This window comes from Centropristis striata, chromosome 20 (assembly GCF_030273125.1).
Source record: "Centropristis striata isolate RG_2023a ecotype Rhode Island chromosome 20, C.striata_1.0, whole genome shotgun sequence".
NCBI lineage: Eukaryota > Metazoa > Chordata > Actinopteri > Perciformes > Serranidae > Centropristis > Centropristis striata.
The window spans coordinates 11,015,293-11,040,836 of NC_081536.1; the positions used below are offsets into that span (position 1 = coordinate 11,015,293).

General features: G+C 38.6%; 1 protein-coding gene across 1 annotated transcript in view; it reads left to right on the forward strand.

Annotated features, from left to right (window-relative positions):
* Positions 1–25,544, forward strand: part of khdrbs2 (KH domain containing, RNA binding, signal transduction associated 2) — an 82,608-nt gene that overhangs the window by 18,818 nt on the left and 38,246 nt on the right. Inside the window, exons 3-4 of the mRNA XM_059359671.1 lie at positions 15,011–15,127; positions 22,055–22,201. Coding sequence (XP_059215654.1) covers positions 15,011–15,127; positions 22,055–22,201 — 264 coding nt within the window. The remainder of the gene's footprint in view (positions 1–15,010; positions 15,128–22,054; positions 22,202–25,544) is intronic.

The window sequence follows — 25,544 nt, forward strand, 5'->3', positions numbered from 1 at the left end:
TCCTGATTGGGTCTGCCTTATTAGAGCAGGACTAGAGAAACAAGGATGTCAGGAGGGCAGAGCAGCATTTAAGTACGCCACAGGTTCACAGGCAGAGTGCTTTAGTCCAGTGAGCCCCCCAGGACACTCCATAGAAATCAATTTGCTGTTTCCTCCTCAGGATCAGTGTTGAGAAAGTAATTAAGCTGTGTTCAGGAACTCTTCACTCTATTAAATAGATTTCAAATCTATAAAAAAAAATGCCAATTGAGACAGTTTCTTGGGAGCAGAAGACCTAGAGTGACTCAGGGATGTCTTTCTGTCCTAGTATTTCTGCCTCATTAGGTGCAATTTGTTTCCAAATGCACAACATTTTTATTCCGAGAGCCGTGGCCGGTGCCATTATGCTTTTGGGTCTTTCAGTCGCATTCTTACGAATATGATATCTCAGCCACCACTTGAGGGAGGGCAGAACGTCCACTTAGATTCAAGGATGAACTGGTTAGATGGGGGGGGGATAATGGCCAGATGCTGAATTGGTGACACTAATCTTGAGTGTCCACCCAGACTGTGGGGATTTTATAGATCTTTTGTGCTGCCGGGTTGAAGATGAGAGTGAAACATCCATGCTTCTTTGCAGCAACATCCATATTTGAACCATTGTCTACTGTCATGGCTACATATAAGTCTGGACAGACATGGATATAAACTGCAGCTTGGCAGGCTGGTGGAGGCATATAACTGTTAGGTGGTAATTCTAGTTTGTTTGTGAACACTACATTTTACCTGAATTTTAATAACACATACTGAATATAAAGCTAGGAATAAACATCTTTGGGAATGGCTCTTCCTGTGACTTTGAATTGAACTGCAGTATCTACTCTCGCAAATAATGTTGAGCATATTGATCCTATGGAGACACTTTCCTCTTGGCGTGAAATGAAATGATTGTTGATGGAGTACTCGTTTTTTCTTGTACCTTCTAACGTTTACCTGACATCCCCTGTGTGAGTCAGCTCCTGGTTAATGAAAACCAGTGGAGCTTAGAGTTTGAAACACCTGAGAATCACTGAGATTGATTTTTTTTTTTTAAAGTATTCTGAAACATGTACTTATGATCATAAAAGGCAAAATACGCAGGATCAAAATCCTAGTTCCGAGTAGTGAACATAATACTGCCAGCTCTGCAAAGTAAGCAAAGCAGTGCAGTCCAGAGGGACGGAGCAGTTGTCCAACAACAACTTCTGTGACCTAATTGCACAGTCAGCACCCCACAAGACACTGCAGTGTCACTATCTTGAACATCTTGGTAACACTGCACTTTCAGTTGATGGTAATTAGCCACATAAAGTAACTCTTTGATCGAGTGAACGACCCGCAAAGAGGATGAGGAAAGCTTAGAAAGATGAGTGAGATGGAGCACACAGCCTCACAAAGTTCAGACACTTTTTTGACATTTTTTTGACACAGCTTGACATAGACATGCCTAAACATAGACATGTTTTCAGACCAAAATATTACTCTATATTTATCCTGTTTTTTTTTATAAGAATGCAGGTAAACATATTCCTTAGACGTGCAAAAAGGTTTTTTTTAACAGCTTTAGATGGATCAGAGAACTCAGGTTACTTGGTATATCAGTTTCCTGAGATGTCCCTACGAGGCTCACTTTTGTGTCACAGCTATTCAATAATGTCCAGTCTTACTTTCTGTCACTGGTGGCAAAGTATAAAATGTCATAAATCTGTTCTTTCACGATCCAGCAGTCAAACAGTGCTCAGTCTTGCTTACAGCTGCCATCTTGCCGCAGCGTAATTAAATGCAAAGTAATTAAATTATTACTTGGGAGAATTCTTCCGCATGGTCTCAGATTTGACAGCATGACACGTGGAAGATTTATGTCGTCTAACGGTGAAACAACCAGTACTGATGAAATCATTCTTTATGGGGTGCTGACAGACACATAGCCTACTGAGGAAAAGCACAGGTTTTGTTACAGGCTTGGTCTTGGGCATGCTGGCTTACACACTCACCTTGATGTAAGGACTCATTAGTGTTACTTGCTTCACCCGCTATGACAAGTCAAAATGTCTGCTGGGAAAATGTCTGCTCGGTCTGGTTCTGTGAGAACAAAACAAAATTCAGGCTCATAAATGTTTCAGCTGCACTGAGAAATTAATGTTAATAAATTTTGTTAAAATGCAATAAAGCAAGTGACTAAAACTTGAGCTTTGAGTCAGACAGAAAGAGAAGAACTACTATGACACCACACAGTATGTGTGTTAGCGGATACATAGCCACCAGGCTACATTTGAAAATATAAAAGCAGTTTATTAAAATATGAATATAACTTGGCATCAACAGAGAAAACCAGTGCCAAGTCAGTGCCAACACTGTATGTTGTGTGAACATTTAATTAAATTGTACTTATCTAGCAGGGACAATTTTATTGTACCAAATATATGCTAAAAACTGCATTTAATTTATGATCTCAGCCATCATCAAGCAGTTTGATGCAATGAAATATTGAACATAAATAACACAGTTTTGGTGTTGATTACATTTTTTACCTCCAACAAGGAGGTTGTGTTTATGGTGTTTGTTTGTCTGTTTGTCAGCAGGATTCCAGAAAAAACTAGGGACCTAATTTTCATGGTAACTTGGTAAAAAAGGTGTAGCATGAGCCAAGGACAAACTCCTTAAATTTGGCAAGGATCTGAATCACTGGGTGGATACACAAATTATTTTTTTGTCATTGCTAGATAGGACATTTATGCTGCATTCATGTAGTGTTGAATAAATCATAAAGATTAGTTTTCTGATCATAATTCATGGCTCTCCTGGTCCATTTCCTGTGCTTTTATTATCACTCAAACACTGAGATGTTGAAATTTTTCGTGAAAAAGTCATAAGAATTTGAAATGCACCAATACTCTCAAAATGGTCTTATCACAGTCTGTTGATACTTGTAGTAGGGTGGCTTTTCCAGACATAACAAAAAACACCAAATTATGAGATGTCCAAATTTTGAGAAAAAAAAAATCATACTATGTTGAAAAAAGTAATTCTGTTTATTGTCCAAAAATGCCTAAAAGTGATTTTAAAAATATTGTTAGTCATGGTAATAGTATAAAATGTCAAAAAATATTATAAAAAAAAGAAGTTATAGCGCAGTGTGATAGGAGACTGACTAGAAGACAGGAGGTTGTTGGTTCCAACCTCCACAACATTTAGCCGTCTGTGCACATCATAGTAGCAGTCTCTCATTCCTTGCAACAAATTGCAAATGCTTTTGGACATGCATCAATTGCTTTCATACAACTCTGCTGTTTTATAACATTATCATTTCTTATGTCATGTCAGTCAAAATTAACTATACTTGCGAATGCTGGATAGTCATTCCATACAAAACTAATCGTGCTCATGTCATTGCTTGAGTCATTACATACAAAAATGCTGAACTAGTTGTTAAAATCTGTCAAGCAAATTTTATAAATTTTTTAAAATCCTTTTTTTCTGAAAATGTCTCCTAAATTGAACAATTTCTCTCAGGTGAACCTCGGCTTTCACTGACGAGAAGGGCTGTGTGACGCATTAGTTGCATCCATGATGCATGATAAGCCACTTCTCTACAATCACTTATCTACAATCACTTTAGAGCTAAATGAACACTTTACAAGCATATATGAACCAAGCAGGACATATAGTGTACCATTTCTACAACACTGTGACACAGAAATGGAAGGTCAGCCTTGTGTAAGAGGGGTGAGGGTGCAGGAAGGAAGGGGATGACATGTGATGACATCACAGCAGAGTCCTGCAGAGGGTGGATTCGCCACTCGAGGAGATACTTTCCTCGCTGCATTGCAAGAGATGATATTGGCTGTGATGTAGATGAAACTATGTGGCCAGACAGGGAGGAACGTCTGGATGTGCATGAATGATTTACAGTATTATGTATGTTGTATGTTCACTTCCAACAGTTGTGCACAGCTCTAACCAAAGGGAGTTTGTTGTAAATAAGGGTGTATTTTTTCTTTTGCACAATGCTGTGAACAAATTAGAATTGCAAAGAGCATATGCAGTGAAAATGTGAAAAATCCATATTCAGTGTCTTTTACTCAGTTACCTCACTAAATACAGTAATGTGTAACTTTACTGTAGTTTTCAAATGGCTGTGCAAATAGTAATTTGCTGTCCTGAGCATTTTCAGGTAGTGTCACCACAATCTGACTTTTTTGCGTTGGAAAACATTTACAGAGTAAACTGTCATAATGAAAACATGACAGAGCCATTTGACTATCTCGTTCATAAACATGGTGTCAGAACTTTTCATCTTGATGACACTGACACTTTCATTGACATACTTGCTTTTGAGGAATGAGCTGTCCATTTTGAGCAAGTGATACGCTTTTGCAGGTTATCAACTAGGTTTTGCAGTTCTTTTGAGAAATGCATTAACTGTTGTGCAAATGTTAATAGTGATGTGAGAAATGCACCAAAGTGACTGAGAAAAACTGTAAGATCTAACACCACAATGAAGAAGTTAAATACAACCAAAAACAGCAGCTGTGAGGAGATAGCTCAGGGAGATTGAAGACTGAAGGTTGTTGGTTTGAATCTTAGGGATTTTGAGTCTTGAAAAAATAATTGTATGCTGTTAAAACTTAATTTTATGTACTTACTGATAGATAGATAGATAGATAGATAGATAGATAGATAGATAGATAGATAGATAGATAGATAGATAGATAGATAGATAGATGGATGGATGGATGGATGGATGGATGGATGGATGGATAGATTAGATAGATGGATGGATGGATGGATGGATAGATAGATAGATAGATAGATAGATAGATAGATAGATAGATAGATAGATAGATAGATAGATAGATAGATAGATAGATAGATGATGGATGGATGGATTAGATAGATGGATAGATAGATAGATAGATAGATAGATAGATAGATAGATAGATAGATAGATAGATAGATAGATAGATAGATAGATAGATAGATAGATAGATAGATAGATAGATAGATATGCTGTCCATGCTGTTTCTACATTACCACTTCAGGCTCAAAAAAGTCTGAAGAACAACTTCCCAACTTGGAAACTGGGACCATACGAGGTGCATGTGAATGCACCATCAGCCTTGGCGGAGGTCTAGTCTATAATACAACAGACATAACTTCCTGCTGCTGACAGGTTAAAATCAATATTAACCCTGACTTCAAACGTCTGATGCTAAATTAACATATCATAATTAATTATAGGATAATATATAATACAATGGAATATATATGAATATAATATGATAAAGTCTAGACAGCTAATTTTCAGGCTTTTCACTGTAAAATCATGATTGCTATATTGTATTTTCCTCCTTTATTTTCTCACAAAATCATCCCCGATCAACTACAAAGCATCTGTAAACCAATAATATATTGTGCATGTCACACTACCCTTCCGCGCTGAATAATGAATTCACTTTTAGCTGTCAGCATCTAAAATTCATTGTTATTTACTGGGTGGAGAGCTCACAAAGGTACATATTTATTCAAAATTGGATTTATGCTCAACCTAATATGCGAGTAAAAACATATTTTACCACAATTTTCATAATTTAAGTTAACAGTTTTAAGTTGTGTTTTGCTGTATAAATGTGGTTGTTTTGATACTAAAATCAGTTGAAATTTCAGACATGGTGAGGCTGCAGCTGCTACACCATCAGTCTATATGGATAAAAGCTGGAGGCATGATGCATCTTGTACAAAGCAGGCCCCAGTTGTGTGCATCATTCACAGGGGACAACTTGTGTGTTTCGTGCACCACTCTCTGTAAAATCTACATTAGGTTTGTTGTCGTTTATAGCCTGTCAAGATAAAGAAAGTTGGCCTCGCCGTATTGCTCCAGTGACCTTCCCATCACTTTCTTTAATCTCCTCTGAAAAAGGGACGAAACCTTGAAAACAAGGTTGATCTCGGTTAACGGGAGAAGAGGAGGTACATCTGTACCTGTCCCGTTTTGACATGCAAACAAATGATACACTCGCTGCACTCTTACGGAAGCCTGGAAATTGTACCCTGAGAACACTATTTACTCAGCAAAAAAATATGATTAAGCAGTGCAGTCATTTTCATTATCGCTTAACTAGAATTTATCCTCTGCTGTTTAATGAGACAGCTTGATTAGCATCTCATAACCTTGGGGCATGAAATGGATTTTCAATGGCTGATACTGTCTGCTTGTGTGAGTCCAGTGCTGGGACTCCTCTGCTTCTGTTTGTTTGTGTGTGTGTGTGTGTGTGTGTGTGTGTGTGTGTGTGTGTGTGTGTGTGTGTGTGTGTGTGTGTGTGTGTGTGTGTGTGTATGTGTGTGTGTGGGTGTGTTTGTGTGTGTGTGTGTGTGTGTGTGTGTGTGTGTGTGTGTGTGGCTGAAAGAGAGAATGGGAAATTATTTCTGCCCTTTTAATTAGAATCTTTTTGATTGGGTTAAAAACAAAATAGACATATTTCCACTCTTGTCACATCCAGACAAGCTTGTTTTTAAAGTATTACCCCTCTGCGGTATTTGCTTTAACTATCCAGTCTGCAGGTACATACAGTACGCAGACCACAACACATTCAATTGTATTTTGTCCTTGTGGGTGCCACAATTTGGAGCTTATCAGTCTTGGGTTATTGTGACCTTTAAATAGTGCTGCAGCTGTGCTCTACCCAAACAGGAATCCCATTTTTTGTCTGCCCAGAGATGTCAGTGTCCCACAGAAAGGACTATCATGTGGAAAGGTGTTTTGCTTAGATAAGTGTTGCATACAGTAGAGGGAGTACAGAGTGTGAATTAAAATTAAGCACTTGTATGATAGCATCACAGTTTCACTCCGGGATTTCCACTGAGTCAGTGTTTGTGTGATGACTTTGTCTGCCACAATGCTGCTCACAAGGTATAATAAAGTACAGAATAAAATAATAAAATGGTTCTCCATGTTGACAATCGCTCCGCACATATGTGACCCAGCTCTATACCAAATAATAATTCTAAGAGGGTTTTTTTCTGAAAATGTGACAAAAAATCTTGTTAAATGTCAGCTTGCAGTATAGATTCGATTGTTTTTTAGTGTGCTCATGATTCACACTATTGTCCCACAACACAATGCACAACAGAAAAGGAGGAGCTGCTCACAGCTGGAGAAAATTAAAGCAAATTGTCTTCAATAGCAACACTTGGTGAGACAGCTATAGGAAGACATGGGGGGACTAAAATAAAGAAATCAATGTTTTACAAAACGTTTTTGCTTTTGTATTAAAGCTGCTCTAATCAATAAGAATGGATCAAATGACTACATGTAATGTAGTTTGCAGTTCGTAATAACAACTAGAGAATTATCAATGACTCTACGGTTCCCCTCAGCTCCTCCCACAACCACAGACTGTATGAAAATAGTGGACTCTGACTATGAGGGCTTGAGTTCAAGACCATGAACCACACTGAGAAAGGAAAAAAAAGTTTGAAAAGCCAAAAACAAACAATGCACTGTGGTATCAACCTGTCAATCATTAGGTAGCTCTCCCTAAAGTAATGTATTTTACTCTAAACAGGGCCATTACTGAATGAATGACTGAAAGACTTGAAACTAACAATTGGGACAGTAATCTCAAAAACAAAATGTTTACTGAGGTAATAAATCAAGTAAGAAGTACGTTTATTTTCGTCTTGACTTGCATACAATCTTAAAAAGAATGCAGGTTTAAGCAACGTATGCATTGGCTTCACTTTTCAGGCCCGGAGATTGACGTTTTCTTGAATTTCTCTGGAAATTCTCTGGATTATCAAAGTATCTAATATCTATCTATCTCGTTTACACTCTCACTATTGTTATTAACCTCATCTCTAACAGCAGCAGACAGCTTTAGAGAATAGCTGATGAACACAGTCAGGCAATTAGCAGCTAAAAAGCCAGTTATCATTCTCAGGAGATGGAGACCAAGATCATAGAGGGAAGAAAATGAGAATCAATATTGGACTTGCATTCAGATTAGAACCATAATCAACAATTTTGTAACTAACTAGGGTATGCCTAGGTCTGCTTGCATGCTTCTTGAGCTTTACTCAATCTTATCTGATCCATCTTGATTTTATTCACACGCACTACCTAAAAGCACTTATGTCCTAGAATAGAATAGAATAGAATAGCCTTTATTGTCATTGTATATATACACAACGAAATTGGAGTGCAACTCCCATTGGTGCAAGATAAGAAACTCAAAATATATATATACATACACGAAAAAAAATAAAAATAAAAATAGAATAAATAAATAAAATTTTGACGACTGTATGTGGCGTCGGCGCTACACACATTCAGGAAAACATACAAAAGAAGTAACAAAAAACACCAAATTGGAGAGCTAAGAGCCGCTGCAACTGCTCGCGCGGCCATAATGGCACTAAGTTGTGTGTTGTCTTTTTAATTCATCTTTCACTTTGGGTAAAAACATCTCCTAAATGACATTGAATTGTAGAATCTTGATCAACACTTGCCTAGTATCTATGAAAAGTGCCTTAATTTCCTGTTTACTAACAGCCAAATAAGAAAATGTATAAATACAGCATTGTATACTTGTTATGTAAAGACGCAGCAACAGTGTTGCAGATAAGCTCTCTTTTGAGCAGGATTTGTAAAGCTCTGCCTCTCCAGTTGTTGAAAAAGCGGAAGGGATTCAATGTAAAAAAGAGGCAGTGTTTGTCGTTAGTCATTTTAAAGGCCACAGCTTGTTAGAGACTTGCAGAAAAAGATTGTATGAATTGATTTTTCTTTGCTTCAACAGGAAGGCAATGTCGCTGCTGCTCTGACAGCAGAACACAGCTTGTCTGGAACGGTTTCATGGTCTTAAACAGCTTTTGTAGCGTTGCGTCACTTTGGCATTGCTGGCTGCTCGTCTGTATTGATCTTGGCTCAAGTTGTTTGTCACCTGTTAAAATATACAGGGATTGTGATATTTGTTGTGTTTGCTGCCTGTGTGTGTGAGAGAGGAGGCCATCTGGGTGACAGTTCAGGGTTTACATATTAATGGGAATTGTTACATTTTTATCAGAACATTATGCTTCTGTTTGAGGTGATGAAGATGTTGAACATTAAAGGAAATATTTAGGTTTGCAACTGAGTAAATGAGTGATAATAATAGTTATTCTCTTATTTTGGGGATTTTAACTGGTTTACGCTTTAACTCAGTGAAATGCCTTTAAACTGTGAATATTTTTTGCTGTCCTGAATTTGTTTTGTTAATTATTTGACCAAAGACACTTGACTAGAGCAACAGTTATGAAGTCAGACCATAATATCAGATATCAATGAACCAGGTGAGCAGTAAATCTCCTCCCACCAAACAACCACTCACCTGCTCCCTTTAATGTCTGTGGAGCTGATAGGACACACTCCTCTGACACGCTCACAGCCCAGTCATCCATAGCTGTCATTAAAGCATAAACCTCTACCTGAGGCTTTAATCCTTCTATCAGACAGGACCTGGACTTCCCCAATAGCACACCTCACTAACCTGGCAGTAAGTACCTCAGGACATCTGCAAATCTTGCCGGGCCCCACTGAACTGCATTAAAGCGCGGCCACCGTGCTGATTTTTCAACTTAAAAGCCAAAAAGGTTTTTGTGTTATTAGCTTTGCAGCATACAGCACCTTGACAAAATTTCAATATATTTATACTTTGCATGGGACTTATTTAATACTAATGTCAGACTAGTTTTGCACAAAAAGTCATGAAGAGGTTGGTGATTTTTATTATGTGACTGCTTTTATCTCTTTGCATTTTTTAATGAGCTTTCTCTTTTCATTAGGGACCGAGCACTAACGGTGCGAGGACCCTATTGTAATTGGTCCGTCTATTATTATTTTTCCGGGTAATCAATCGCTTATTTGGGGGCTTTATCATATTCAAAAACTCACCATTTTTGGAATATACGTCGCTCTCCCATGAAATTTATGTATTCTAGTATTCGCGGGAATGGGCGTGGCAAAATGACTCACTAGCGCCCCCTAAATTTCATATCCTCACACTGGTTTGTCGGAGAAGCACGAAATTTGGTACATACGTGTATCATGGGAAGACGCACCAAAAAGTCAGTGGAAGCCATGTCCTAAAACGTACAGGAAGTCTTTACTTTACTTTACGCATACTTTAACAAACTCCTCCTACAGATTTCATCCAATTCTCTTCAAACTTGGTCAGTACCATCACAAGGCCTTTGGGATCAAAAGTTGTATAAATCTTTACCGACGGTCACACTTTGTGGGCGTGGCATGGCGGCAAATTATGGCGTCTCACCATAAAACACGAGATCATTATAACTTCCACATACTTTGTCCCATCTGGTCCAAACTTCTCAGGCTTCATCTGAGTCCAGCCCTTAACACTTCCACATAACAATATTTCATAACGCCCCGCCCCTTATGCTTTATCCACACCCCCTTTCACAAAATGACCATGTTGCATACTTTACATAACTCCTCCAACAGATTTCATCCCATTGACTTCAAACTTGCTCAGTACCATCACAAGGCCTTTGGGATCAAAAGTTGTATAAATCTTTACCGACGGTCACACTATGTGGGCGTAACATGGCGGCAAATTATGGCGTCTCGCCATAACACACGAGACTGTATAACTTGACCATATATAAACGAATCTGTCCCAAATTTCACACACGTGATTAGAGTCCAGCCCTGAACACACCCACATGTCAATATTGATACATTGTCATAGCGCCCCCCGCTGGCAACAGGAAGTAACCACTTTTACACCTAGCCCCAGCAGTAGGTTTCACGTAGAACCACAAAATTTGGTACACACATGCTTCATGTGGAGACGCACCAAAAAGCCTCTTGGACCCATTTCCAGCTTGCATACTTTAACGAACTCCTCCTACAGATTTTATCCAATTGACTTCAAACTTGGTCAGCACCATAACAAAGCCTTTGGGATCAAAAGTTGTATACATCTTTACCGACCATCACACTATGTGGGCTTGGCATGGCGGCAAAATATGGCGTCTCGCCAAAACACACGAGACTGCATAACTTGACCATACATTGTCCAATCTGTCCCAAATTTCACACACGTGATTAGGGTCCATCCCGGGACACACCCACATGTCAATACTTACACACAGTCATAGCGCCCCCTGCTGGCTACAGCAAGTATTATGTTTTACACCTACCCCGAGCACAGTGGTTGGTCGGATTAACACCAAACTTGGTATACTTATTGTCATTGCCCTCCTGAGGATAACCCTTGAAGATATTATTGATCGGCCCCTAGGTGGCGCTCTGGCGGCAGTTTCATTTTATGAGTGCCACTGTGCCCAGACCATAAGACTTAAGGCAATGAAATTCATAGGGGTGGTATAGACTGGCCCCTGTAACGCACACACCCCGACGGCAGCATGCCCCGTGTACTGCGAGGGCCCGTTCAGTACTGCGCGCAGTCCTAGTTTACTTTTATTATCACGTAAGGTTAGCGGTATTGAAGACTCAGGGTCATGAGAGTGTTAAAAATTTACATGTATCATTATTTTGAGCATATGAAAAAATATTCTTGTGTGCTGCTCTGACTCCCAGCTGGGATGTTACTGTGTGTTCTCGGAGATCTGGGGGTCTCGTAGGGCACAAAGGTGGCGTGATATGAAATAAAGATAAAACACAGCCGGCAGCAAACACAGTGTTTTTTCATCAATAAATAATAGGCAACAGTGGTAATATTGCTTTACATAATGTATGATAAGCCATATGTGGTCAGACTTCACTCACCAGGCCATATGAATATTTACATTTCAGTGTTCAAGGATGTTTTGGTGCGTTACATGTATAAAACTGCTTTGGAAAGATAAGTCAGTGTGCTCCAACATTTTCCACCGTTGTTCTGCTGAAAAGCTGTTGTCTCCATAAAATATAGAGCTCTGGAATTATAAATAAATAAACTGGGCTCAGCAGGATCACCTAAATGTGAGTCAGTTGCTGTTTTCCAAATTTAGAAGAAGAAGGTTTACACATCTTTGTGGCAGCTACGAGTTGTGTGTCTGTCACAGATAATGCCAATTTTCATACGCCTTGTCTACAGAACACAACCCTGTTGAAAAGTATGAACTAAGGAATAACACTTTCTAAAAAATTCACAGACTTTGGTGCCAATATCTTAGATAATATGCCTGTACGGATTTAAAACATACTTGCATAGAGGTTGATCACTGAACTGATCTCATTTATGAAACCAGAAACCACCAGCATAACTAAATCGAATTAAATAAAGTCACTGAAAAGGCAAGTTAAACAACAACAAATAAACGATAACTTAAATCTAAAATTAGGATATACTTTCCGATAAAAGTGCAGTTTTTAGAAGAGACTTAGAAAAAGACGACGACTCAGACTGTTTATTTCCTCAGGCAGGTCGTTTCAGAGCCTCAGGGCCCAGATAAAAAAAAAGCTCTGCCCCTTAAGTTTTCCGCCTGGACTCTGGAAAAGACTGAGGATCGCTGTCCAAGGATCTCTATACACAAAGGTTCTATGGGGACACTGTGCTTTAGTTGCCTCACAGAAAAAAAATCTGTAGGTTTGAACCTGCTGGCCTGCTGGGGCCTCTCTGTGTGGAGTTTGCATTTTCTGCCTCTAACTGTGTGGGTTTTTTCTGTGTGCTCCCGTTTCCTCCCACACTCCAAAGATACATGCAGATCAGGTTAACTGGCAACTCTAGATGCCCGTAGGTGTGAGTGTGAATTTTTTTTTTGTAAATAATTACTTGTATTTAATGTATTTAGCAGGGCATTTCTGTATCAGGTTATGTTTTTTGTATTTGCTCTGTGTTTCATCACTGCATATTCAGTGGATGGCATATGAAGGTATACCCACCTCTTTTTCTGGCATCTTACAGTACACCCACCAAAAGGCCAAAAAAGCATTTGCCATAGTGTACCCACTTCCTCATTTGTAACCTAACCTAGTACACCCACCCAATCTTATACCTCTACAATACTGTGCATTTGTGTACTAAATTTACTGAGTGTGTTTTCGAGTTTGCACGTGTTTTATCTATTTGCATGTTGCAGTGCATTGAGCTCTCAAAGGCACCACACCTGACACTAGAGAAGAGATTACTTTTGTAATCTTTTTTTCAAAGTACCACTAAGGAACAGGCCTCAGTCACTGAGGCTGCATAGAAAAGTGCTTTGCTCAGCTGCATTAGCAGGTTTGCAGATTCACATTAGTGTGATGTGACTCAACCTTCACCTCCTGCTTTACGCCCTGTGGACTTCTACAACACAGAACTTTATAAAAATGACTTATTTTCACAATTAATATGGAGATGAATATATTAGAATTCACCCTGCACAAAAGCTCTCAATTAAATGTGTGTCCTTCATGTAGAATTTACACATTGTGAAGTACAAATAACAATTTAAATTGCAATTTGTGCAACGTCTTAAATGTCTTTGTACGTAATCATTGTATTCACAACACTCTTCCGTCTAATATCTGCATAGTTATCAGTGTTGACACTGCAGGGGGCACATTGCATCATTTCAAACCTCATTTAACACCGAACCATGCCCCGTACTAAAGCCCAAATTGCTCGCCATGGAGCAGCAGAGTGTCTCCAGACATTCATTAGCTTAATGAAAGCAGGCCACTCTTCTTCTACCGCCTAGCGAGCGCGTTCTCGCCTTAGCCGCAACCACCATCTGCTCTCAAGCTCCCTGCCAGCTATAGGATAGTCCTGTCAAAGCAACCCCTGTGAAGAAAGGCATCCACAAAGGTGCCTTAATCATTCAGATCAGAGGACGGGCAAGGACAGTGGGGATTTTTTTTTTCTAAAAGATGGTCTCATCACTGCGTCCCCTGGCGCCTCCCTAACCTGAGATGTAGCGTTCACTCGTGATGTTAATGATGTTCATGAAATAAGCTGAGTGTGCAGTTGTCGGAGTTGAGTTGCAGCAGCCACACAGCTGGCAATGAAGTTATTATCCGCTCAGCCACAGTGGGAGAAGCTGCTTTGTGAAAAGGTTAATATCATTTTAGGGTTGGCCAGAGTGTGTTGTGGTGGGCGGCTGACCACCTGTTCAGCACTGGAGGTGGTCTCTGATCATCTCATCCAGCGGCAAACGTTTGAAGGTCAATCCATTTATTACATTTTAAAAAGTAGTGTGTGAGTAGCTTTTAGGGGCTTGTTTCAAGTATTAAACGTTTCTCTTGCTTTCTAATTGATCTTCAGCTCAGTTTTTCTTCAGGAACGACCCATCTGACTACAGTTGTGAATATCACCTCTTGGATTAATCACCACTAATATCAGCAGTGTTGCGCTTTAACAACCCAGAGCTACTTCTCTCAATATGAACACTAGCTGGTGCACAGCGAGAGGGAAATGATAGTCAGAGCCCCGAGGCTTGAATCTGATAGTTTGTCATCTGGATAGTATTACTTAATTTCCCACTGGGAAGAAACTCATTATTTCTGACTTTATCTCAGCGCTGACCTCTGAAACAGTCTCAGAAACGTTATTGGTTTGAGCCCATGTTTCCTTTTTTCTTTCTGCACGACATGGATGACCCGAAATGCCAATAAGATACATGACTAGTGAGGGCACAGTTCAAGCAAATGGATGGATGCATATGTTATGCTGGACTGCAGAGGAGAGTCCCATTCACCTTTAATGTGCTACATACAGAGCACAATTCTATTGATTTATCACAGGCTGCATTACAGCTTTTTCCCACATGATGAATGGTGAAAGGAATGTGAGATTATATTGATAATGGATGACTAATGGTCAGCCAACATCCTTTATGGTTAACCTTTTGTCCAAATGGATCAAATTCCTTGAACATGCAGCACAAAAAGGCCGTCTTCATAAACATTTCACTTCACCTAAAAGTCAGCTTTTTTCATTATTTGTCCTCCTCTTACATATATTGGAAGCATTGATAAGGTGTCTGATTGCTTTTTTCTCCTGTGTCACAGTTTAATTTTGTCGGGAAGCTGCTGGGACCACGGGGAAATTCCATGAAACGATTACAAGAGGAGACGGGAGTGAAGATGTCCATCCTCGGCAAAGGGTCCATGAGGGATAAAGACAAGGTAAAATATCGATTTGTGTTGAAATAAAGTTGTCAGGCAGGTCCGAGATATGGATCAAATGGAAATATTTACAGAAACAAAGTGCTTGAAATCCGACGAAAGTACAGAAGAATATACTCACCAACAACATCTGAGCTGTAACTGAGATAAATAACACCCAGAGTAGAATTAATAGCTCTCAGTTGACAAACATATGTAGGAGAAAATGGGAATGTTTTTTCTGCGTGTTGTTTAATAGCATATTCTGTAACAGTCAATTATGAATGCAAAGTAATGAATCTCTTTTCCAAAGTCATTTATCCTGCTGACTTGTGGTCCCCTGGAGCCAAACTTATCCGAGCGTATACTCAGACAGTCTGCTGGATCTGGTGTTCACGCTCTTAACAGGTCTCAGTGTGCTGCTATAGAGTTACATCGCTATTATTACTGTAGCCTCTGATTTTAGACATCTCGACATGACAAAAGACTTGCAGTATTACCACCTCCCTGCTGAAACTGGAGCTGCATTTCAATACATCAAGAACGGAGGCTGTTACAACTACTTGTTAGTAAAACTACTTACTGTAAAAGCTGCTATCATCAATATTTTTCAAATAAAAATGTATCAAATAACAATGTGGGAGAGTTCACAAGTAGAATTATCAGCCAAATCTGCAGCACCTCTCAGCTTTAAGGAGCTTTAAAGCAAACTTCATCTCATTGTTTAGCAGTTCGTCCTGCAACTTTACTGTTTGGTTCACTCTCACCACTCTCTGGCATCCTTTCAAGCCGCAGCAGGCAGCTTTAAATCTCACAAACTGAATGCTACGTGCTCAGCAGCAAACAGCAAACACAGTTAGCAATTAGCTGATGAACACAGTGGAGCATCTAGCAGCTAAGGAGCCAGATATTTCCCTCAGGAGTTGATGAGGCCATACACTGTATAAAAGAAGTAGACATGGCAGCATGACATCGCTGATCGGTTTAATGTTTTGAAGCCTCATGTCTTGGCCGTTGTAAAGTTTTGATGAGCGCTATATAGCACGTTTGGTTAGCAAGGTGCATCCTTTAGGACAAAATGTACTTACTGTAAATTAAATTAAATGAATAAATAAAATAGCTGACTCCTTAGAGTGTCTTTTATCATGAATAAATTCTGAACAAGACATTTTTAGGCCCCCAAAATGAACAATCATGACCTGAAAACACACTTTGAAAGGACAAAGTTCTAGATGAAAACATGGACAGCACTCTGAAACAGCTATTTTAATGTCCTCAGTGACATTGGTTGGCATTGTTATGGCTCTATCCTGATAAGTCCACCATGGTAGCGCTTTGTCAATCACAAGGTAGCCCCGCCCTAAAGTATACCCTGCTTTATCGTCTATGTTACTTTACATGGGACCATGATTTACAAAATGAAGATCATGCTGTATTGAAGTAGACTCATTAAGATACATGTTTACTGATAAATCAGGTGAAAAGTAGGGTCATTTTCTCATAGACTTCTATGCAATCTGATTTTTTTTTTGCGACCAGTGGAGTCGCCCCTGCTGGCTGTTAGAAAGAATTACGGTTTCAGGCTATTCTCTATAGGCTTCACTTTTTAGACCCAGAGGTGATAAATCAAGTGAGAAGTAGAGTCATTTCCTCATAGACTTCTTTACAGTTGGACTTCTTTTGCAACCATACCCAGAGGCTATGTACACTTCTTTCTTTTATATCTTAAAGAGAGTGAACATTGGACTAATATTACTCATGTAGCCAGAAACATGACAATGTTATTATTAGTAACAATACCCGCAATATTAGATATTAAGATTCCCTCTTTGGTCCCACAATGGAGAAATTCAACCTCTGCATTTAACCCATCCTTTTGACACACCAGTGAACACATCATGCTTCGGAGCAGTGGGCAGCACATTAGTTATTGATTATAGTTGCTAATTATTATTTAGTTGTTGCAGGTTTAGATGTATGAGTGTGGTTTTAAAGTGGTCACAAACAATCTGATCTCAAGGTCTATTTAATAGCTAATTTGGAGCTTTCAACCATATTACATGATCTTAATCAGCATGCAGCATTTTATCCAATTGTCATGTAGTAGTAGAGCTAACACAAGTGGAGCATGGGCGATTAGTTACTCTGAGCTTTCACACTTTATGAAACAAAACATAACACATTTTTTAATAGTTAGAAACAAAATATAATTAAAAGAATAAGTGAGATTAAAAGTTAATTAGTGATATTGAGAAAAGCAGATGATGGCAATCTCACCTTGTTTGAGCTGTTGATTACATGCTGCTATTTTTTTAGCAGATGGAGTTGGCCAGTTTTCATTGGTGTGCATACCAGATGCAGCAATAGTTGTTTATCACTGTATACTATCTATAAATACATCTGTACATTGTTCCCAGCACCCAGTAGTAGATTTACTTGTTTGTGCTTGTAGAAAGTTAGGTTTTAACTATGTAATCTTCTGGATGACTAAACTTTTGTATAAGTCTTCTTAACAAAGCCCCAAATTCTTCAACAAACATGTGGCTTTGTAATTAGAAATTACCCGTAATACCTTTTTGCATCAATTTCTATCCAGGCCTAATTGTGAGGCTGAAAGTCTTCACTCTGATGAAGGCTAAAGGCACTGAGACGTTTCTTTACCATTACATTTTTGAATCTTCCTTGGCCAGTGCAAGAGTTCATTTAAAACTTTGGCTTCCTGCCACTAAGTCCATTCACTTTACTCCTGCTGCATTAACTTGTCTGCAGTGTGTAAAATGAAGCAAATGAACGCAAAATAACAGTTTATTGACCTGCATGCAGTGCTTAGGTTGTAATACTGCACTGCACAGTATTGCGTGCGATATGGCTTTTTTATTTATTAAATAAATCAATTACTAAGTGTCCCTATCACTATGGTGTATCTGTTTGTTTCACTTGGAGTTTCAGTCTTGGAAAGATTCATGGTGCTGTGTTCAGCACAAAGGAAGATAATAGAGCCCTAACGGTTGTTTCTTACCAAACGCCGGCTATGTAACGACCTGATTTAGCTCAGTGTTTTCTCTGTGCCGTATTGATTTTGTGTACAGTCTGGCCAAGTCTGAAGGACTCTGGTCGTGACGGAAAGGCAGCCGGCCACTCGAGACAGCTGTTTACAAGGCAAAGTGTGGTACAGACGCAGCAAAAGTCCCATTACAAGCAGAAGTTGTGATCACACATTTCTGCCATCTCATCTAGTTCATCAGTAGGGTGCATCTGTCTAGCCGTAGGGTAATACCTCAGGTTTAAAAATTTGGATCAGAGCAGCCCATCCACACATATTACACCATATGGTTAATAGAACACCTTGTGCTCAGATATTATTCTTGTTAACATGGTGTTGAGTCATAGAGCTAAACCAAAGAGTCCTTAACCTACCTCTCTGTGTAAGCAAACACTGCAAGGTTAAAGACAATTTTATTTGGAGTTCCTAAAGTCCTTATACCAGTACAAACTTATTATATCGATTGATTTAACACAGAGACATACTGCAGCCATGGTAACTGATGTATCTGTGTGTGCGACTCCTCTTCATAACATTTCAGTGACAAACTATTGAAAAACTCAGAGACACACACAACCATCCACCCCCACATGCACGTTTTGATCTGATTCATAATGACTTGAGCTCTCTGACAGTGAATGTGAAGCCCGCTTAAATTTTAGGAGTGATTTTTAATTAAAGCTGATTTCTCCTAGAGGGTAGAGAACGGCCCTGTGATGAAGGACAAAAGTTTGAATCCCCAGATTGGCTGGGGGAGTGGCACTCTCCCCTCTTTTAACAGCCACCATCAAGGTGTCCTTGAGCAAAGCACTCAACCCAACTGTTGTAGAGCAGAGTGACTGAAAACAGGTTAAAATATATATATATATTTATCATAACATAATTAAATTAATAATCACTACACTGTTAAGTAGTGGATTTGTAATTAATACAAGTAGATGCCATGTCTGACATCACTTTTGATTTGTTCGGTGTGGAATGGATGTTACGATTTAACTGGTTCCTTTTAAAACACAGTTAGGACTGGCCCCGAGCTAAATTACGCTACAGATCTTTTAAGCCTTTGAAGTCAGTGTGAAGCCTCAGGCAGGGGCCCCTCAGGGCCCGGGTTAAAACTGAGAGGTGATTTGGCTTTTCTCATCATCACACTTTGGCACAGTTTGCATTAGGAGCTTAGATTGACATCTTCTGTTTACTTCAGTGTCTTCGTGTAGACTTGCTTTAACTCAATGACCCCCTATCTAAACTGAACACCTTTTGCATCTCTAATTTTTCCCCCCTTGGTTTTTACCATTTATCCTGTGGAGCTCTATTGCTTTAAAGATTCATCAGACTGATGTTGTGTGGTTAAACTGAAAGATTAATCAAGCTTTGTGAGACATTAAAACAACCAAAACCACATTTTTAGTGTGAAGGTTTTATGGAATATTTTATAATGTTTGTTTTGTTTGGCACTCTTTAAAGTGATAATAGTGTAATTCCTAACTAGATTTTTTTTTTAAAAGAAGCTTTGATGCTTTGTCCTTAACATTCAAACATTCAAATTCAAAGTCAACATTCAATAGCTGTACAAATAAAGAATAGGCTATGCTAATATTATAAGTTATATTAAACAATATGTAGAAATAGATCCCAGTGATGGCTGCGTAGTGTGAGTGATTCCAGAGTATTGGAAAAGTCAAACTTAAAAAAAAAAAAGAAGAAAAGAAGAAGAAGAAGAAAGAAGAAATAAATATTTCCTGAATACAAAACTATATTCTGCTTCAATCCATATTTCTTGACAGTTAACCCTTAAAAAAACAAAAATTTCATTGTAGTCAAATTGCTGTTTGCTCAAACAACGGGAGCTACATACCTGTATTAACAGGACAGTCAGCAACTACATTTATATAACCACAATGACATAATAAATATTTTGGCTCAAACACTATTATATAAATTACAAAAGTAATTTCCCTAAAAATGAAAAATATTAAAGGTATCTGCATTCGTTTGGCACTCAGCACTCAATCTAATTTTTTATTTTTTTTGGGTAATGGCATCATAAAATATGACATAAGACATTCCAAGTTATATTCGGTACAGTAGCATTTGCTTTTGGCTTTAATGCTGCGTATGGTTCAAAATTGCAGAGCCAGTTCGGTGTTGGTTGAAAATAGTTTTGGGGTTTATTTATAGCACACCTGTTCCTTATCTGCTAACCAGTTTCCTGCCTCCACAGCTGCACCTTGTTACCTTGTTAGTCTGTTTCGCCACCCTGTTTGGTGGTTATATGTGTTTCTACCTTTTTGAAAAGCACAGTTTATGTAATTTTGTTCTTTGATTTTTCCTTTTGAGAAACCTCAAATCCATTTGGCACAAGAAGTCACCAATTCATTCACTGACCATCAAGATGACTTGAACTATATGCCATGTCTGGGTCACAAGATGTCAATCCATTTAAACGTTTCCGGGAGCTGTTTTGGAGCAGAGCCTGCAGAGCTTTCTTCACAACAAATCACAAAATGCAATTTCTGTAGAGAAAAATAACATTCACTAACAGCATCCCTGGTGCTAGAATCTATGACCGAGCCTTATCTAATCTGCTAGTATTGTCTCGGGTTTTCTCTGTGGTTATCAGATGAGCAGTAATTATTATGTAGAAGTTAAGTTATTCCTAATGCAAGTGACAGAAAGGCCACCTATCATTCAGAAATGTTTTTGTGTGTGGTACAAGTGTCTTTCTGGTGATGAATGTAGTGATTGCTCAAGTGTCTCCTTGTCTTGAAACTAAATTATAAATGCTAGAGTGGATTGTAGCCTGCCCTTCCATGAGATGCTTATGATGAAAGGAAAGAAAAAAGTTGTGTGTCACAGCGAAACCTCTTTATTTTCACAATTACTTTAGAGCAGGAATACTTCATTTGGCTAAATGTAGATGTTTAACCAAGCTAGCGGCATGGCTCCGGGGGCGGAAATGTCGGTCTGTTTCTCAGGCATGCAATCGTGTCAGGGGTGAAAAGGGTGAAAACTTTCACAAGGTTATTTAAATTCAGCATCTGTCATCAGTGAGCTTGGCATTTGCCCTTTTCTCAAGCTACATGATAAGGCCCCTGTAACAAACCTTCCAATTAACTTATGCAGGTCCATTTTTAGCTAGATTAGCTAAATGTCTACACAATTGTCACACCGTCTGCACTCAGTTAGCCTCATGCAAATTAACAAATCCAACTGCAAATTGTTTAACTAGATTGTGGTGATGATGGCATTATTGCTCAATGTTGTAATCTTTGGCAAATTATGAACATTAAATAAGAGGTCCAATAGAGTTAATGTAGGTAACGTTATACAACTGGAATGTACAATAACTAGCTAGCTGTTAGCTTAGCCTGGTAAGACCATTCTATCACGTAAGATTCTGTTTGCTCTATCTAATAGTCTGGCCTTTTCACCATTTCAAGAAATTAAGATGATGCCAATCAGAGAGGGCACCACAGTTGACAATGTGAACAACCAATCAGGGAGTGCACTGTAGATGATGACATCATCCAGAGGCCAGCGCTAATGCTAACGTTAGTAAAGAAAAAGTAGCCGTTTTTTGCAGTTCTACCAGTTAGATTCTGGTAGAACTGCTTCTGGTTATATTCTGTTTATCCTGTTTAGCAATCATTTTATTTCTAGGTGGATGAAGGCATGACCCACGTTACATCTGCCTTCATCCACCTAGGAATAAAAATGTCCCATGTTTTGGTATGCTGATTGACTGAATGAGTTTGTCTGTCAAGACAAAGTACTCCCACCCAGCTCCTGCCTTCAGAAAGGAGACAATCAGGTCGGGCCTTGTGATAGGATGGTGATATTAGCTAACATCAGACTCCATGGAAATAATGTGAACTCCTTCACTTGCTTTCTTTTTTTTTCCACAGGAAGAAGAATTAAGGAAAAGCGGGGAGGCCAAATACGCCCACCTGAGTAATGATCTTCACGTTTTAATTGAAGTCTTTGCTCCACCTGGAGAGGCCTATTCCCGCATGAGTCACGCCCTGGAGGAGATTAAAAAATTCCTAGTTCCAGTAAGTTTAATACTTCACCTTATTTTGTACAGCTAATTTGTATTCCTGTGCTGTGTGACATTATAAACATCAGCCATTACTGCTGACTTGATAAATTCTCCAGCAGGCTTATTAATACAAAGACTTTACAGTATCCTGGTTTTGTCAACACAAGAGTAAGAGATAAGCTTGCCTCTACATTACAGCCACTCCCCTACACTGCATGCCCTTACTTACAAATAAAAAATAATGTATTCAGCAATTAAAGTGTAGTGTGAAAAAAACTTGCAAGACTCCAGCAACTTATAGCCCGGAGAACTTAGCAATAATTAATGTGCATGTTGTGTACTCTTGCTGAGTCTAAGCTGTAAATATTAATCAAGCTTTGCAAATGTGACAAGCCTAATAGAGGAATTGTGCTGCATGAGTCTACTTTATGAAGTTGGTGCTCTTTTCTATACCGAGCCGACATTCTTACAAGCATGTCTTCTCACTGGGTCACGATGATACAGCATCGGCACCAGGCAGTTCATACCCTTCCAAGTACAAATTACTTGACACTGTGTGCCAAAAAACAAGTCGAGAAATACAGCATTATTAATCTGCTCATGATGTTTCTGTGTGATGGAAAAATATTCTATAAAACCACTTCCATGTCTCCCCTATCAAATTTTCTTCAAACGGTTACTTCAAAGAATGGCAAATATTTCATAGGAAGTCTAGTAAAACTGTATAAACTGCAGTAAATACAACGCTTTACTCCCATGCAGTCTTTCCAAGAATATTAATGTAATGCTGGCAGAGCCTCAGCTCTAACTTCATCGCAGTACCTTGAGAAAAGATGAAGTATTGTGTACTAAATTATTCTAATAACAGTGCAGCAGCGTTTTCTAATTAGTGTACACACAGGATTGGCTGTAATACATTCTTTTTTAAATAGGTGCACACATTCAATAAGCACAGACAGTTTAGGATAAACAACAGTGTGAGTCTTTTGTGAAAATTTGCCAGCAGAACTAATTATGCCTGGTGACTAGGAAAGAAACCGATTCAGAAAGATTTAACAAAGTGACAAAAAGGCTGAAAATCATTACTGTGGATAAGAATGCACTGTTTGCCATATTTGGGGACAAAAACCGTTATTGGCAGGTGTAATTGGACAATAAAACATTATTATAAATGCTAATCCAAACTGAAAGGATCGGTGCTGAATGGTGGGAAAACATCAATTTAAGTTACATCTTGCTGCATAATCAGATAATCTTGCATCTCCTGAAGTAGTGACTGTATTTAGTAGTAGTATTTCCTGAGTGTGACTGAAACCTCAGAATATTTAAAGAAGTTAGAAAACATCACCTTGTCCATAAATTCAGATACGTCCACATGTCAATAAGAAAACATAAAAAATAAAGACCCCACCATCTATTTTATAGCACATGCATGCTGCTTCAGGCATCTTATGGATTTGCAAATAAACTGCACATAATGTAACACAACAGGCATCTGTCAGTATCCATAGTGACAGATGTTTCCTGCCTCTGGAGGAGAGTGGCAACTGCGCCCTGCTGTTTCTTGTTTTTATTGCTGCACTGTGCATTAACAGAGATGGTTACTGTGTTTTCAGAGTGCGATTTCAAGCAAATTGCTATTGGGGTTTGGTTCGGTAGAAAATATTTAGAATGTGTTTAACAACTTGTTAATATTGTTAATTTACCTCATAATTCTTATATTTCCAAAAGGCAGAATAATGTGAATGTGGTAATTTGACTTGTTGTTGTTGTTTAATTAAAGGGGAAATTCACCGGTTTTACACATCAAAGTGTGTTTAATGGTGTTGGGGAGTAAAAAAAAAAGGCTTTTGTGGCTCCAGAGGGAGCTGTGTGAAGTCTGATAAATTTCCTCAAGTGATGTCACTGGAGGCAATTTGAAAAAGCTTGAAAAAAAAAAAAATCTGGGGTTGTGCAGTCAAGCTTTTGTCATACTTCGGGTCTGTAGATGGCATGTGAGCTACAATGTACAGTAAACTTGGAGTATTCTCAAGGAGTTTCACAATTCTCTAAATCCACGATTTGATTACAATTTAAAGGTCACAAATTCATTTAATTTTCAACTTTAGCTTTTTTTCAGCACTAAAGGCTATGTCATTGTAAGTATAATCCAGTATAGAAACATAAAAGCCAAGGGAGTATTGGTTTAATGCAACTGTCAACTTTACATATTTTTAATATTTCTTTAAGAAGCTAGACTACATGGCGTCAAGTGTTACATAATTGCTATATTTTCCTAGAATGTACCATAATAAGGTCATATAGTCAAAAAAGTGTTTTATTTGAATTAAAATTGGAAGCTTATTTCAATCTTTTTTTTTTATTTAGAAAGTATTGATTTTTCCTGATTTTCATTTTGATAATCAAAACTGAAAGCTTATTTCAAACTATTTTGATTCAGAAATAAAATTGTGACTCCCCTAGTTTTCTCTGAAATGCCAGGGAATGTAAAAATTAAATATTCAAGCAAGAAGTGGTGGAAAAGAAGAAGAGAGCGTCAGTAAAGGAGAGTAAACTGCCTGGCAACAGTATGTACCGCCAACTTTACATTTGCATACTTCTTTATTATTTTATTAGCGTTATAGTCACTTGTGGATTTTGTAGGCATCAGGTCTGACAAGGAAAAAGAATGTGTTTTGATCCGTTTTGTTTTAAACTGCCTATCATGAGTTTCTTCACTGTTACAGAAAAGCAATTCTAAATTGGTGGACTACTTTTTTTTAATGGACAAGACATCCATTTGCTGTCAGCTCAGCATGTAAAATGTAGAATGCATCAAATACAAGTTGGCCCCAGGAGGAAAGATGGACTGAATTTATGATCCAGCTACAAACATGCCTGATTCGAGCCAGCTGGTGTGTAACACCATTGCTTCTCTCTGCTGGCCCACCAGGAAAAGCAGCATTGCTCCAGTGGCCAATCTACCCCTGCTTGTGTGACATTATGCCTCAGAAACCAAACTCAAGTCAAAGCAATGCAGCAGACATGAACACAGAGACGTGGAGCTATCTCCCACAATGCCACATGTGTAGTTAAGTGCCTTTCACTGCTGGTTGTAGCTGAAAATGTAAGTATGTACCCAAGCATGTGAGCTGAGGTGGGTGAGTCTTGCCACACTCATTTTTTCCTGTTACTTGTACTCTTTCCTCCTCTCATCTATCTTTTAAAAAAAACCCTCAAATGTGCTCCATCTTCTCGCAAAGTGAAATCCATTTTAATGTGGCATCACCCCCATGATGTCTGAGAATAAATGTCTAAGCTCTGTAATTTAACAAAACCTACTTCCCACTGAGCCCATGTCTACAAAACAGGAAAAA